At 55.7% G+C, this 14,798-nt stretch overlaps 2 protein-coding genes across 2 annotated transcripts in view; one reads left to right on the forward strand and one right to left on the reverse strand.

The window, feature by feature from the left end:
- KCTD19 (potassium channel tetramerization domain containing 19) overlaps nucleotides 1-2,333 on the forward strand; it is a 41,296-nt gene extending 38,963 nt beyond the window's left edge. The window contains 1 exon segment of the mRNA XM_027847762.1: nucleotides 2,220-2,333. Within this exon segment, the coding sequence (XP_027703563.1) occupies nucleotides 2,220-2,333 (114 nt within the window).
- Nucleotides 2,334-3,644: 1,311 nt separating this feature from the next.
- PLEKHG4 (pleckstrin homology and RhoGEF domain containing G4) overlaps nucleotides 3,645-14,798 on the reverse strand; it is a 14,118-nt gene continuing 2,964 nt past the window's right edge. Inside the window, exons 5-25 of the mRNA XM_027847038.1 lie at nucleotides 13,385-14,495; nucleotides 12,835-13,002; nucleotides 12,499-12,622; nucleotides 12,291-12,384; nucleotides 11,994-12,068; nucleotides 11,629-11,745; nucleotides 11,322-11,420; nucleotides 11,059-11,207; nucleotides 10,838-10,970; nucleotides 10,422-10,538; nucleotides 9,908-10,090; nucleotides 7,875-8,524; nucleotides 7,276-7,522; nucleotides 6,704-6,793; nucleotides 5,931-6,173; nucleotides 5,536-5,706; nucleotides 5,076-5,253; nucleotides 4,651-4,767; nucleotides 4,215-4,445; nucleotides 3,928-4,065; nucleotides 3,645-3,694 (exon numbers count right to left, since the gene is read on the reverse strand). Coding sequence (XP_027702839.1) covers nucleotides 3,645-3,694; nucleotides 3,928-4,065; nucleotides 4,215-4,445; nucleotides 4,651-4,767; nucleotides 5,076-5,253; nucleotides 5,536-5,706; nucleotides 5,931-6,173; nucleotides 6,704-6,793; nucleotides 7,276-7,522; nucleotides 7,875-8,524; nucleotides 9,908-10,090; nucleotides 10,422-10,538; nucleotides 10,838-10,970; nucleotides 11,059-11,207; nucleotides 11,322-11,420; nucleotides 11,629-11,745; nucleotides 11,994-12,068; nucleotides 12,291-12,384; nucleotides 12,499-12,622; nucleotides 12,835-13,002; nucleotides 13,385-14,495 — 4,485 coding nt within the window. The remainder of the gene's footprint in view (nucleotides 3,695-3,927; nucleotides 4,066-4,214; nucleotides 4,446-4,650; nucleotides 4,768-5,075; nucleotides 5,254-5,535; nucleotides 5,707-5,930; nucleotides 6,174-6,703; nucleotides 6,794-7,275; nucleotides 7,523-7,874; nucleotides 8,525-9,907; nucleotides 10,091-10,421; nucleotides 10,539-10,837; nucleotides 10,971-11,058; nucleotides 11,208-11,321; nucleotides 11,421-11,628; nucleotides 11,746-11,993; nucleotides 12,069-12,290; nucleotides 12,385-12,498; nucleotides 12,623-12,834; nucleotides 13,003-13,384; nucleotides 14,496-14,798) is intronic.

Here is a 14,798-nt window from a genome sequence, read left to right on the forward strand (position 1 = left end):
TGGGCTAAGCCCTGGGGATACACAAAAAAGCAGAAGACAATCTCTGCCCTCAAGGAGCTTACAATCTAATGGGAGAGACAACATGCAAACAAATATATACAAACAAGCTATATACAGGATAAATAGGAAATAATTAACAGAGGGAAGGCACTGGAATTAAGAGAGCTTGGGGAATGCTTCCAGTAAAAGATGGGATTTTACCCGGGAGGGAAAGGAAGCCAAGGAAGGGAGCAGGTAGACTTGAGGCCAAAAAGTGTCACTGGATGGAAGAGCACGTGGTGGGGTGTAAGTGTAAGAAGGCTGGAAAAGTACGTGAAGGTTAGGTCTTAAAGGGCTGTAAATGTCAAACAGTATTTTATTTTTGATCCTGGAGGCAACAAGGAATCACTGGAGCTTATTGAATAAGGGAGTCACATGGGTAGACCTGAACTTTAGGAAAATTCCTTTGGGGGTTGAATGTAGGATGGGTTGGAGTGGGGAGAGACTTGAGGCAGGCAGACTCACCAGCAGGCTATTGTAATAATCCAGGTGTGAGGTGATGAGGGTCTGCACCAGGGTAGGGGCAATGTCAGAGGAGAGAAGGGGAAATATTGCGATGGTAAAATCAGCGGCCCTTTGAGGCAGCTAGGTGGCGCAGTGGCTAGAGCTCTGGCCTTGGAGTCAGGAGGACCTGAGTTCAAATACGGCCTCAGACACTTGACACTTACTAGCTGTGTGACCCTGGGCAAGTCACTTAACCCCAATTGCCTTGCCAAAAAAAAAAAAAAAAATCAGCAGCCCTTGGCAACAGCTTGGATCTAGGGAGAAAGAGATAGTGAAGAATCCAGGATGACACCATTAGGATGGTATTGCGCTTGACAGTAACATGGAAGGCGGGAGGTGGGGAGGATTTAGGTGGAATCTTGATGAGTTCTGCTTTAAATATACTTGGTTTAAGATATCTACTGGACATCCAATTTGAGATGTTTGAAAGTCAACTGGAGATGCAAGATTGGAGGTCAGAAGAGAGGTTGGGATAGGACAGGTAGATTTGAGAATCATCAGCATAGAGATGATAATTAAATCCATGAGAGCTGATGAGGTCACCAAGTGAAGAAGTACAGAGGGAGAAGAGAAAACGGCCCAGGACAGAACCCAGGGGGACACCTAGGGTTAGAGAGCATGATCTGGAGGATCCAGCAAAGGAGACAGGGAAGGAGCAGCCAGGTAGGAGAACCAGGAGAAGAATATCAAGGAGGTGTGTGGTCAAGTATCAAGTGTCAAAGGCTGCAGCGCTCAAGGAGAATGCAGAGAGAGAAAAGGCCGTTGTCTCCCTGTCCGCTGCCTGGGTCACACCAGCCTAGTGGGCACCATATCTTAGGAGGTATGCTGGCAAGCCACCTTGTGGCCATCAGGATGGTGACTGGCCTCCCGAGGCTATGAGTATTGGCTAAAGAGAGCAGGGGAGGTTAGCATGGAGGAAAGATGTAGGGAGGGAGGACAAGACCACTTTAAGTATGTGGTGGGCCTTGACATAAGAAGAGGACAGAACCAAGAGGAAGGGGTGAACGGGGCAGAAAGGCAGGTTTGAGGGTTTGATGTGAGCAGATTGCCGCACATTACAAATGAGGAATTACAAAGAAACAGTGTGAAAGATGTCAGCCTAGAAGTGTTTGATCAGAAGAAAGATGGACCAGGCATGTACAATCAGCAGACGGCCAAGTGCTTCTGCAATGCCCACACAATATCATAATCTCCAACCAGGAGAGAGATTGTCCTCTTATGGCTGATTCCCAAGAAGAGTGGACAAGAGTCCCACAGGATGGCTGTGCCTGGCATCACAGGAGGGAGGACCCACTTTTATGATACCATGTACCCATTAGGAGAAAATAGCTGCTTCTAATCAGACTTGTCCCTATGTGTCCCTGTGGAGGCCTTCAAGCAAGGCCAAAGGAACCTGTAGGCAGGAGTCCAAAAGAGGTAATTCCTTTTCAAGTAGGGCCTGCTCAAGATGATCTGTGAGTTTCCTGCCAACACTGGGGTTCTATGGTCACTCTAGCTCCTCTGCCCCCACCAGTCCATGGAGAAGTGCTCCTAAGAGAGGGGCAGAAGGCTGTGACCATGTCCAAGGTGAGAAGGGACCAGCCCAGCCCCATCATTACCTCAGAGCCTGGGGACTAGACACACATGGCCTAAGGAGCCCTGCACTGAGGGCTGGACTGGCCTGGCTTTCCTTTCAGCTCACACTGCCGTTTGCCAGGAAATACAGCCGCTGTGTGGACCTGCTCATCAAGAAAGGTTTGTCCAGGTCTGTCTCCTACTCAGTCCTGGGGAAGTACCTGCAGGAGTGTTAGGGAAGAAGCCACCCACACCTGGAGCTCATGTAAACTGTATGGACATAGGTCTTTGTGCATGAGTGTGCACATCTGTGTGTGTGTGCACGCGCATGAACCTGTGTGTGCTGTGTGCATATGTGTGTGAACCAGAGCCTGTCCTTTTATAAACAAATAAAGTTCTAAACCAGAACAAAGTGGTAAGCTTCCCTCTCCAAGAAATCAAAGGCTAGATTACATCCAAATAGATATAAACCTTTATTAGAAACAATTCAAAAAAGCCATCAGGTCAACATTATAGTATGAATCCAGAGAAGAATGCTAGGATGGGATCCTAGTGAGCTCAGGACTAGAAGGGAGGGACCTGGCTAGTATGGTGGGGAATCTACAGCAGGCCTGGGGTGGTATAGGCAGAAGACAATGTCAGCTGCGTGCTAGACCCACCACTCCCCGCCAAAGGGCTGCAAACCTACTTGTCCACCCCACCATCTCCCCAAATTCACAGAGTTAGCCAGCTTATTCTTTCCCTCGTGGAGAATAAAGAGAAATGCTGTGAGATTCCAAAAGGGGACCCAAGGATACAGAAAATGGCAGGTCAGCCACAGCAAGGCCTTATGGGTCTTTGTCCCTGAGATTGGAGGAGACTTTGAGGCTAAGGAGCTGGGCCAGTGCTAGAATGCTGATGGGACTTGAGCCAAAAGAGGAAACAGATCCTGGGAAATCCCCTTTCTCCAAGTCCCAGGGGGCTGACCACCATCTTTGCCACTGAGTCTGCTGTAGGTGACGCTGTTCTATGCCCAATAACACCCTCCACCTCATCACCTACTCCTATACCCAGGCATCTCCAAATTCTCTGTCACCCTGGCTAAAATAAAATATGAAACACAACACCTTCCCCTGTAGTCTAATTGTAACTTAAAGCTGGGCCTGGCTGGCTCTAATTGCCCCTCAGAATCTCCGCATAGATGGCTAGGAGAGGGGGAGTCCTTCACACTACATGGCCATTTTTGGCCACCCTAGGACAGGCCCTTTGTCAAAATCAGCCATGGGCATTAAGCATCTGTCTGCTCCTCCTTTTTCCTCCTTAGCAGGAGCTGAGGAAGTGGCTACCCAGACATTCAAAATGGTTAAGATATCAGAATTTGTGGCTAACAGAGCTGCCTGTTCAGGATGTAAGGCATCAACTTAGGTAACTGAAGCAACTAAAAAAGGGAACATAAACTCATGCCTTGGGCCTTGCCCTGACCAACAACAGGATAATGGGCCAGGGTGGGGCATCCCTAAAGCCTAGGCCTCCCAGCTGAGGGGAAGAACAGATGCGGAGAAAAGGCTTCACTCCTCCTGGCCAGCATCCATCACATTTGCCAAAGCAGAGTTCAGACCTGTGGAAGCCCAAGAGATATCATGCCCAGGTTCCCCCAACTCCCCAGCCAGAGTGTCTAATCATCTTGTCAAGCATTAAAGCCCTGGCCCTACCCAGGAAAGCAAATGATGACCAACCCACATAGGTGAACTAAATGGTGTATTTCAACACCTCAAGGGAGAGGTGAAGGGAACAGACAAGGACTTGAGCATCCCAGGATACTTACTGAGGTTATGAATTGACTCTGGTCACAGTGGGGTTTGTCTTCCAGGGCTGGTAAGGGCTGGTCTTCACAGCCACTGGCCAGGGTCAGACCAGGTACACAGCCACTATCTGAACCACTTGAACTAGCTGATGGACACTGGGATGAGGCCTCGGAGCTCTCAGGAGCTGACGGAGCCAGAGTGAGGAGACAGTGATTGAAGGGGCAGCCCCACCCTCAGCCACCCTCCTTCAGTATACATACTCAGTTCCTCTACCTCAGCACCCAGACTGCCCCACTAGGTCCCTTATGTCTCTAGCCCTTTAGGCAGACATACTCAATGAAGGTTGGCTTCCTGTTTCAGTCTCTGGATCTAGCTCCTCCAGGTAAGGGGTAGGCTGCAAAGGCCAACAGAGTCCCAGTCGAGCTGGGTCTCCACACAGGTCCAGGTTAAGGGGCCCCAGCAAGGAACAGGAAGAGGGGCCAGCGGGAAGCGAAGCTGGAGATCCAGAATAGGGGTCGGTGTGGTCAAACAGAGACACCGCAATGGAGGCCCGAGTCCGAGCTCCTGTCCCAGACAGAAACCTTGAGATCAGCCTTGTTAGGGGATAGGAGTCTGACTTCAGGACATAACAGCCACCCCGTCCACTTGCCCACATATACTGTGGCCTCTTGTCCTCACTTCTGGTTGCTTTCCCCATCCATCCGCCTCTCCTCCCCAATAAGGACCCCTGACTATAGTCTCCCAAAGCCCTCCTAACCCCCTCCAGCACCTCGACCCTTCATGATATAGTTGATGGCACGGTCATGGATGGCTGCTTCACTGGGCGTGATGTCCAGGAAGGGTTTGTTCCCTACACCCATGGATACCATCTCAGCCATTCGGAGCTCTGGGGGGAGAAGGCCTGGAGTAACCAAAGGTGTCCACACACACAAAGACACACATACACACCCCACCTCTTCCCACTGCCCTCCCCAAATTTCAGAATCATAGTCCCTGTGGATACTCAAGAAATTCTTCATCTTGCATTTGGACTGCTGGAAGTCTCCTAATTGATTTCCTATCAAAGAATGTCAAGGCTGGAAAGGGTCATTGATTAAGAGCTACAAGGCACTTCAGAGTCCAGCTCAACCCCCTGATTTTCACAGCCCTGTAGGGCCCTCTAGGCCTGGGGCACCCATCACTGGGGGCAGATACCCTTATTGCGGGCAGCTTGTCTCCAAAGCAGGCTGGCGATGTCAGCAGTCCAGGCCTGCTTATTTTCAGGACTCAGGGCCTGCAGCACAAATGTGTCACTGGCTTTGCGGCGTCGGAACCAGATCTCAAAGCACAGCCCACTCTCTCCGCAGTTCTCTGTGAGACCGATGTCTGCTGTCTGCCCAGTGAGAAATGAGTGGATACAAAGTTCAAGAAAGGTGTGCTGGGGGACAAAGGTGAAGAGCTGAGAGCCGGGGCAGACCCAGCAGGCAGACCTAAGGTTAGCAGGCAGAACCAAGATTAGAAGGCAGGACTGAAGTCAGGGATGGGCTCAGAGTTAAACCTGGGGTCAGAAGTCAGGTCTGGGCTATGATACCACAGTCAGAGTCTAAGCTGGTCTGAGAGGCAAGAGCCCAAGTCAAAGGAGAGGCAGGGCCTCCCTGGAGGAGAGGGGTCCTACCTTAAAGGAGTGCTTGTAGATGAAGGAGTCAACCCCCCTGGGCCCATGTCGAGATTTGCTGAAGAGAATGAGCTCCTCAAACAGGAAGATGTGGCGCCGGCACCTCTTACGCCCAGACCACACCGTAAACTGATCCTGACGAACTAGCTGGCCCTGCTCCTTGAGGTTCACCTGGCAGAGATTTCTGTAGTTTAGCAGGGAGGATCCGGCAGGCGCCATCCCAGAACTTTCAGACTCCCCGTGCCCAAAGGACCAGCCCTGAGCCAGGAGCCTCCCCATGGCAGGCACCTCCAGGGGCCGCGAGCCTGCCCAGGCCACCCAGGTGCCTGCTCAGGGCTGCCAGGCGCTGTATTCCGGTACAGGGCCTCCCCAGGCCATGCCTGGTGCACACTCACATCACAACCACGGATGGCATCCATAGCCAGCAGGTCGTTGCCGTGCCGCAGCTGGAACCGAACAAGGTCGCAGGCAGCGTGCAGGGCAGCCAGATCTGGCCCTCGGGACCAGCTCGGCCCTGGCCCTTCTTTGCAGGTCCGCGACAGTTCTTGCAGCAGCAGCACATACTTGCTCATCCGCTGAATGGGCTTCAGCAGGTAGGAAGCCAAGTCCAGGTGGTCCCCTAGACAACGCTGTTTGTCCTGGGGACAAGCCGGGGGGCAGAGAGGAAAAGGGAAGATGGGCCTCCTCTGCCTAAGGCCTGAGCTATATCTACATCTCCTAGAAGTTACAACCGGAAGGGACCTCAGGGATTCTAGCCCAACCCCCTCATCTACAGATGGGAAAACCAAGGCCCAGGGAGGAGGCATCACTTGTCCAGGTCACACACGTAGTGAGAGGCAGAGACAAGACTCACGCTGCACAGCCGAGGCTCTTTCCATCACACTCTGCTTCCTTCCTCGGCTCAAACACACCCAGCCCCGTCCTGCCCCTTTGCCGAGGCTAAGCTTTACTTCTCACTTTGGAGTTTGGGAGAGGGTTAAGGCTGGAAAAGGTCTTCGAGACATCTATTTCAATCCCTTTCTTTAAAGGTTAGGAAACTGAGGCCTACGAGAAGTAGCCCAACCAGCATGGCAAGGAGCAGGGCTGCCTGTCCACAGTAGGAGAGCCAGGACAAGGACATTCATCTGCCTCAGGCACTTAATATATGTCTGTGACTGACTGGACCGACCTTAAAGAAGGCATTCCCATGGCTGGCCAGCAAAGCATCCGATCTGGGCTTGTTCTTGCTGTAGAGGGCATACATCCCGAACTGCTCCCTCTGTGGAAACATAAGGCTCAGCCCTGGCTGGCAGTGCCCTAGCCCTCAGGCCAGCCTCACCTTCTGCTGCCCACACAGTTCAGATCAGCTGAGGAAACCTTCCCGGGTGAGCCCACGTACCACTCACTCCGAAGGCCCTTCAGGGAGTGTTCATGTGTGTACAGGTCTTATTTAAACCCACATCGAGCAAAAGGCCCAAGCTCCAAACTCAGTTAAACATGGAATGGGCTAACCGCCTTACCCAAGGGCCCCACCAGAGCCAGCTCCCAGGAATCCTACGGCAGGATTCCAATGACAAAGCTGTGACCAGGAACGGCTCATCACAAAGAAAGGAGAGGCATGTCCGTTCACCCGTGTCTGGCCTGGAGGTTGGGTAACTGTGTCTAGGCTGGGTGATGCGCTCCCTGGAGCGGCGGACGGGCAGCTGCTGAGGGCAGCGGGGCAGGGGGGCAGAAGGCAAGAGAGCCTTGCCGGGCCCTTACGTGACGTAGGAAAGCGTGGGCCACTCGAAGAGGGTGCTGGCTACAGCTCTCCAGCTCCCGCAGGAAGAAGTGACGGTGGAAGTCCCTGAGTTTCTCCAGGTTGCCAAAGAGCCGGGCTCGCTGTCCTCGCAGGCCCTGGGGCACATCTGCCCGTTCCAGCTCAGGGAAGTAGCTTTCCACCACGTAATCTAGGGCCCGCACGTACTCCCTCTCTGTCGCCACCATCTCTCCTAGTATCAAGTGCAGCCTGCCCAGTGGGCAGAGGTCAGGGCCGGTCCCACAGGCACCCTGTGTGCCCCTCCACTTTAGGGTCTCTCTCTGACCAGCAGGGCTCACCCCCACCTGCGCCTCGCTTGGTACCACCTACATTTTTATAGGGCCTCATATTTATCTGAGCCCAGTAACAATCCTGTCAGTTAGGGGAGTATAAGATTTATTCTCCCACACTTACGGACAAAGGAAACTGAGGCTCAGAGTGGTCACACAGCTTCTAAGTCCTGGAGGTTGGACTGGAATATGAGTCATCCCTCCCAGTGCCTATTCTACTCTCTAGGACCAGCCACCCCAAGATTTTTGCCTACCTGTAAACTCCGTTTTACCTGTTCTGGGTACTGGCCTCCAGAAGGGGAATGCTGGGCGATGCTTTCAGGGCCCCCAGGGGCTTCTGGATGGAAGACCCTGCTTGCTGGCTGCCAAGAGCCTCCAAGAAGCTGCCTGAGGGGCTGTGGGGGGTGACCGAGGCCGAGGCTGGGGGCTCCCCCAGGCTGAGCTGATACACAGAACCCCACAGGCTCTGTTTTACCCCTGCCTCCAAGGTGTGCGCCCTCCTTAGGGTGTGGGAAGTGGCAGACCCCGAGGAACTGCTGCTTCTAGCTCTCTCTTCAATCTTCCCGCCAGAGGCCAGGGAGGCCTTGTCTGAAGAGCTGCTGCCGCCACCACCTCGCGGGCACCGCTGGCCCTTAGCAAGGGCAGGCAGCGCCTTCTGTGCCCTGCGTGCGGCCTCCAGCTTCCTATGGAATGCCAGCTGGGTGTCTTGGCACCAGACGCCCAGGAGGCGACACTGCTGGATGTTGAGATCGGAGCCCAGGCCCGCGGCCAGCGCCTCCATCTCCTGAAAGTGTGATGGGGCCAGGTCTGGGTGCGAGGCTCGGTGCCCCTCCAAGTGGCACAGAACCACCTCTGGGGATGTGTGTTCCTCCTCGGCGAGCTTGGCCAGGGTCTTCTGTCCAGCCTGTGCCCACACCAGGGCCTGTAATGGCAGGGGACAAAAATCAGCTTCCTTTGCGAAGGAAACTCACTTCCCCAGACCCAGACCGGGTTCTTTCAGGAGGGGATCGAGGAGGGTTCTATTTTTAGAGGAGAATTGGAGGAAGGAAGGATCCTGGCTCTTCTTAGACTAAAGTTTCCCTATCTGCAGTGGGCATGGGCCCTTTCCCTGCCTGCTCCAGGAGAGAGGCAAGTGTCGGGCACCAGCTGCCTCCATACTCACAGACCAGCAGAGCTGAGAGACACCCCAGGAGAGGTGTCTCGCCCAAAGTCACCAAGCTGGGAAGTGACAGGGCAGCCTTGAACCCAGAGCTCCTAGCTAGGTCTATATGCTTCCTTTCATACAACAGACCTGGATTCAAATCTTGACCCTACTATGAAATGTGTGACCGTGGACAAGTCACTTCCTTTTTCTGGGCCAGTTTCCTCATTTATAAAATAAGGAGGTTAGATTAGAATCTAGACTAGAGGATATTTCTTTTAACTCTAAAATCTTGGGATCCTATGACATTTCAACTTAATCTCTTCACCCCAAAATAATAGAACTTCAAGTTTTGCAAAGCACTGTCTATCTACCCACATGCACGTGCACATACGGGATAAATGATCCCATTTGATCCTCACAACCCTGAGAGGCAGGTGCTAATATTGTCCCCATTTTGCAAATGAGGAAACTGAAGGAAACAGAGGTTAAGTGACCTGCCCAGGGTCACATCATGCTTGAAGACAAGATTTGAACTCGAGTCTTCCTGACTCCAAGTCTCACACTCTATCTACTAGGGCACTTAACTTTCTTTCTATGCCTGGCCCTGCCTTCCCCGACCCGACAAGTACGGACAAACCCCAGTACCAAAGGCTCGGTTTGAGCTGGGCCTTGAAGAGTGCCAGGGGAGGGAGGAAATAGACCCCTCCATCTCAGGCTTGGGCAGGGCTTACAACAGCTCTGAAAGAGACAGTCCAGACTGGGAGAGAATGTTCCCAGTGATCCCCATCAGGATCGCTTGGGCACACACGGGCAGGAAGGACAGATGTCAAGTAACTCCCTCACCCAACAAGGCACAATGCCCAACCAGTGCCAACATCAGGGAGCCACCAAGGGGACTGGGGAGAATGTTCAGCAAGGGGGGCAGCCCTGAGGGTGAAGGAACAGCCAGACGGGGCAAGGGGCCAGGGTCATGCCCTGCCCAGAGCGATTGGCTCAGCAGCTGCCAGAGGCCAAGAGCCAGGATAGACACCAACACAGACAGGGAAAGGGAGGCCCAAAGCGGGCGTGATCAGCCCAGGATCCCCCCAGCCTCCTGCCTCCCACCACTGAGTCCTCTGGAGGAGAAGCCCAGGGAGTGGGGCCCAAGTACCCCAGGGCTACCTGATCCAGTAGCTGAGAAAGCTGTTGGGCATTCATGAGTTGCTGCCGGCGCCGGACTAGTGCTCTCGAGAATTCTGACAACTGGGCCTGCAGGGAGATGAGGCGGGCCCCAGGAGCACCCAGCTGGCCCAGCTCAGTCACTTCCCAGCCAGCTAGAATCTCCTCACCACGATGGATATGCTCCTGGGAAGGGTGAAGGGCCATGGTCAAGCCCATCCCTAGACCTGGGACACCCTCTGTCCACTCCTCTGCCTCTTGTCCAGGCCCTGCTCCCCTGCTATTACCCCAGGGTCTGGGATGGCTTCTGGGCCTTAGTTTTCTCATCTGTGAAATGGGGGAGTGGACTGATAGGATTCCTAAGGTCTCCACCCTGTGAACCATTAACATAGACCTACCCACACTACTCTCCTGTCCCCTTCCCCCAACAAAGCCTGGGTGGGCCTCTGTCCACATGCACTCCATTCTGCCCCACAAAGAGGAACTTGTATCATACACTCCTCTGACCCAATCCCACCTGGGCAGCCTGGTCTAGCTTCCAGAAGGCATCCCGGGCCTGAAGCAGCATTTCCAGTGAAGGTTCCTCTGGCCCCTTCAGCCCTGGCCAGCCTACATTCTGCAGCCAGGCCTGAATCTGGAGAGGGGTGAGGGCAACAGGACCAGCAAAGGGTACTTTGATATGGGAGAGCAGTGTCCATGGGAAAGGGGATCGGGGAGGTGGGATGGGAGCCCAAGCCTGACATGGGCCCTCAGGCTCAGGTCACAGAGCCTTGGGATAAGGAGGGCAACTCTATGGGCAGTAATCCCCACTAGGAGAAGTGTTGTCTCTGAACCTGTCCTACAGGTGGTTCTGTGGGGTAGCTGGCCTGGCAGAAAAGAGGAAGAGAGTGACATGGGCAGGGGGCAGTAGAAGGGAGAAGAAGGCACGCCCACCTCGGCCAGTATGCCTGCCTGTGCCTCTAGCATCTTCTCCAGCTCAAGTGCCCGTATCCGTCGGTTGCACAGAGTGACCAGCTGGTGCAGCAATCCATCTACCTGGGCGTACAGCTTCCCTGCCTCGTCCAGCCTGGCAAAGGAAACAATTGTTCCTCCTGAGCTGGGCACCATGGGGTGGGAAGCTCTGCCAACCCCTGACACCTCTCCATGATGCCCACCTGTGGTCAGGTCTCTGAATGCCACCTGGATCCTCCCTCTGGAGCTCTGCCAATGCTGTGCCACCCTCCTGTTGCAGCCAGGACAGCAGCGGGTACGCTAGCACTTGCTGCATCAGCTCCTGTGGGTCCTGTAGCAGCTGCCCAGCTCCCTGAGAATGGGCACAGGCACCAGGGCAATGAGCAGGGCAAGAAGTCAGAACTGGGGGGAGCTGTATGATGGGCACAGTGCCCACCCTCCAGGGGGAACCACCACACGCACTCACCCCAGGACCCTCTGGCTTAGGGACCGCTTCTATGCTCTTGATGGCCTCGCGGAGCAGGACGCAGGCCTCCAGGTAGCTCTGCTGCAAGGCTTCCAGCCGCTGAAGGACGGGGAGGGAGGTCATGCAGAGGCCACAGACCCAAGCAACAGAGCTCTTGGCCAGGGTTCCGGCACTGTCCCCGAGGATGCCTGGTATTCTTGGCAGCTGTCCCTAGAGCTCCACCCCAGGAACCCTAAGACTCCCCGGCAGCTGCCTTGTCATTAGAGGGATTCCCTCTCTTCCCTCTAGCCCCAGCCTCATCACTGACCTTTTGGAAACCCAGCCAAGCATCATGGTTGTAGGGGAGGCGGCCTCCCAGAGCTAGGGGCAGCTGGGAGTTCGGGATGAAGGAGAGAAGAGCCTGTCGGGAGGGCAGTGGCTCCAGCTGGGAAGGGGAAGGAGGAGGGATGTGGGCACCAGAGGAAGGGGGTCCTGGACACTTGGGATTGGATAGGAGCTTGGGGGGCTAATCCAACCCAGCACAGGGAAAGGGATGCCAGGGAAGGGAATGGCCTGGATGGGGGAGTGTGACCCGCTGGATGGGGGAAGAGGAGGTTGGCAGGGGGCAGGGCCACAACAGGGGGGATCAGCTTTGGGCAGGCAGAGTGGCCAGGGGAAGCCCAGCCTGGGTACCTTCAGTCCCAGAGGTGGAGCCCCTGACATTTTCCCCAGCAGGAGGACCTGGTGCACGGAGCCCGGGACAATCTTCTGAAACAACCATGCCCACAGACCTCAGTCCTAGAGAGCCCTCCAGAGCCCTCCAGAGCCCTCAGACCCTCACCCCAACCCTTGGAGCCCTCCCTCATCGGCCCCAAGACTGTTGAACCTTCCCAAAGCCAAGGCTGGAGCCCTGCCTCCCGTTCCCCCACACCGGATAAAGGGGATTGGGATGCCAGCCCAGGTCAGGGTCCAGGCCAGGCCCAGGCTCACCTGCATCTGGCCAAGTCCCAGGAAGAGGTTGGGACTGGGCAGGCAGTGTCGGGCATCCACCAACACTGTCAGTCCACGGGCCTGATCCTCAGGTCTGCCAAAGGTTGGAACAGAGTAGGGGTGACTCTCGGGGCCCTGGGCACACCCACTTCCCAGGATCCAGCCCAAGCCCTGCTCCTCCCCACCCGAAAGCAGGCCCTGCTCCCACCTGGGAATGCTATGCAGGTAAAGGAAGAGGCCAGCAAGCTCCTGGACGCCACAGTGAGGACCGAGCCAGGCCAGATTCTGGGTACAGACCAACAGTACCACTCGGCCCTCAGAGTCCCTGGTCCCTGCAGGAAGGCAGAGCTTCACCATCCAGGCCACTTGCCCTCCTACCTATCCCCTCCTCCACAAGCCTCTTCAGCCCTGCCCTTCCCCATAGCCCCTGCCCCCTAGCTGGTGGACTCTTCCTCCTCTCCCCACTTTGTTCCCAGACTCTGCCCCCCTCCCCATGGACCCTTCCTCCCTTCCCCCTTTGCCCCATAGCCTCTGACTCCCTTACCAGGCAGGGCAGCTAAACCACTGTCCAGCAGCTCAAGGGACAAGTCCTGGGCAAGGGTGGGCCTCACAGGCACAGGCAGGGCAGGAGAAGGGCCCTTGGAGGCTAGACGCTGTTCAATCTCACCTGAGGAGAGGGGCTTCTCTGCTCCTTCCATTCCCAAGAGGTTTTCTGGCGAAAGAAACCTAAGCTGAGATCTGGGCCCACTCAGGGGGATTCCAAGAAGCTTCCCTGGAGATTGCTGGATGCTAATTTACAGCATTGGAGGATTCAGAATGAGAAGGTACCTTAGAAGTCAGCTAGTCTAACTCCATCCTTTTTTAAGATGCTTAGGACGCTGGGACCCAGAGAGGTTGTGACTGGAACAAGGTCACACTGCTAGTCAGTGGGGGAGATGAGATTTAAACCCTCGGGGGCCTCATGACTCAATCGGTGCTCCTGCTGGGGCACTTATGGAAGCCTGCCTCCCCACCACATACCCAATGTGCCCATCAGATCCCTAACCAGTGCCCTCTGATGACAACAATGACATGCTCTCCCCACCCCCACTTACCTCCCCCAGGTGATTCTAGGCCTGGATCCTTCCCTGCATCCCTGGATTCTCTCCTTCCCTGGACATCCTCAGGATCAGAGGGAGTTGGGCTCCCAGGCCCTGCCCTCCGGGGTCCCTCTCGTCCTTGCTCAGGGCCACTGCCTCCTCCCTCATCCTGTGCTGGCCCAGAAGCCTGAGGGCTGTCATGGTCACGGAGCCCAGTCCCCTGCTCCGAGCTCTGACCTTCTAGTATTGGTGCAGGTGGCCCCAAGAGTGGCTGCTGGAGGTCAGTAGCTCCTGGGGGGCCACCTTGGCTTGTGGGAGGCACGGCCAGCTGCTCTCCTCTGGGGAGTGCCTCCAGGGGAGGGCCAGGGGGGCTAAGCGGCTCAGCCAGCTCCCCTGGAGTGGGTGCAGTGCCTTCCTCGACCAAAGCATCATCGTAACTGCACACAGCATACCTCCAGTCAGTGGCATGGGCTGGGGGGACCATGGTGTGGAGACCGCCCTCCCTCTGTGGCTCTTCTGTCTCTATTCTTTCTGAGCTGCTGCAGGAGGCTGGTGCTGGCTGAGGCCCTTGTGCTCCCGAGTCCTCTTCACACCCAGCCCGGCACTGACCAATGCCAGGCGGCTTTGGACTCTTGGGTGTGTCTCTGCCAGAATCACTAGGTGAGCCTGGCGATGGGGAGGGCCCTGAGGGGGCAGGGTCTGCAGGAGCTAGAGAAGTCATAATGGCGCTGGAGAGACCCTCAACCCCTGGCTCATCCAAGAAGCGAGGCCTCAGGACCTGCTCCCAGGGTACCCTCAGGACACGCCCCCCAGGTGCCACCAACAGGCAAGAGCGGAGAGCCCACGTGCCGGGCACCCGACTAGCGTTAAGGGTGTCCAGCCAGTGGGCAGTGAAGATGGCTGAGTAGCTGGCCTCCGGCAAGGGCAGCTGCTGGGCACTATGGCCTCCGGGTGCTAGGCAGGTGAGCACGAGGCGGGGCTGGCGCCTTAGGAAAGGCACCAGCTGTAGGTAGAAGTCCCCTGGCTCCAGCAGACGCCAGTCCAAGGAAGCCAGATGCACCACCACGTGCTCCCCTAGGCACAGGGGCCAACCTGCATGGGCAAAGAGGCGTCCTGGATACTGACCCTGAAATGGGGGGAAGAGGGTAGCACGTCAGCCATGAAAGCTGGAAGGGGCCTGGAGATTCGCTAGTCCACCTCTCATCTTACAGCTGACCCTCACATAGGTTGGCGTCTGCCCAACGCCACTCAGGACAGTAAAGCTGGAGGGACCTTTGGCCATCATAGAGTGTTCTAGCAGGAAGGGGCCTGGAGGTCATCCACTCTAACCCTTCACCTTACAGATGACCCCCAGGGAGGTCAGAGGCTGCCCAGGTCACTCGCGCTAGGGGAGGGAGCAGGAAGGGGCCTGGAGGTCATCCAATCTAAC

Source organism: Vombatus ursinus, unplaced genomic scaffold (genome assembly GCF_900497805.2).
Source record: "Vombatus ursinus unplaced genomic scaffold, bare-nosed wombat genome assembly UNPS02005286.1, whole genome shotgun sequence".
NCBI lineage: Eukaryota > Metazoa > Chordata > Mammalia > Diprotodontia > Vombatidae > Vombatus > Vombatus ursinus.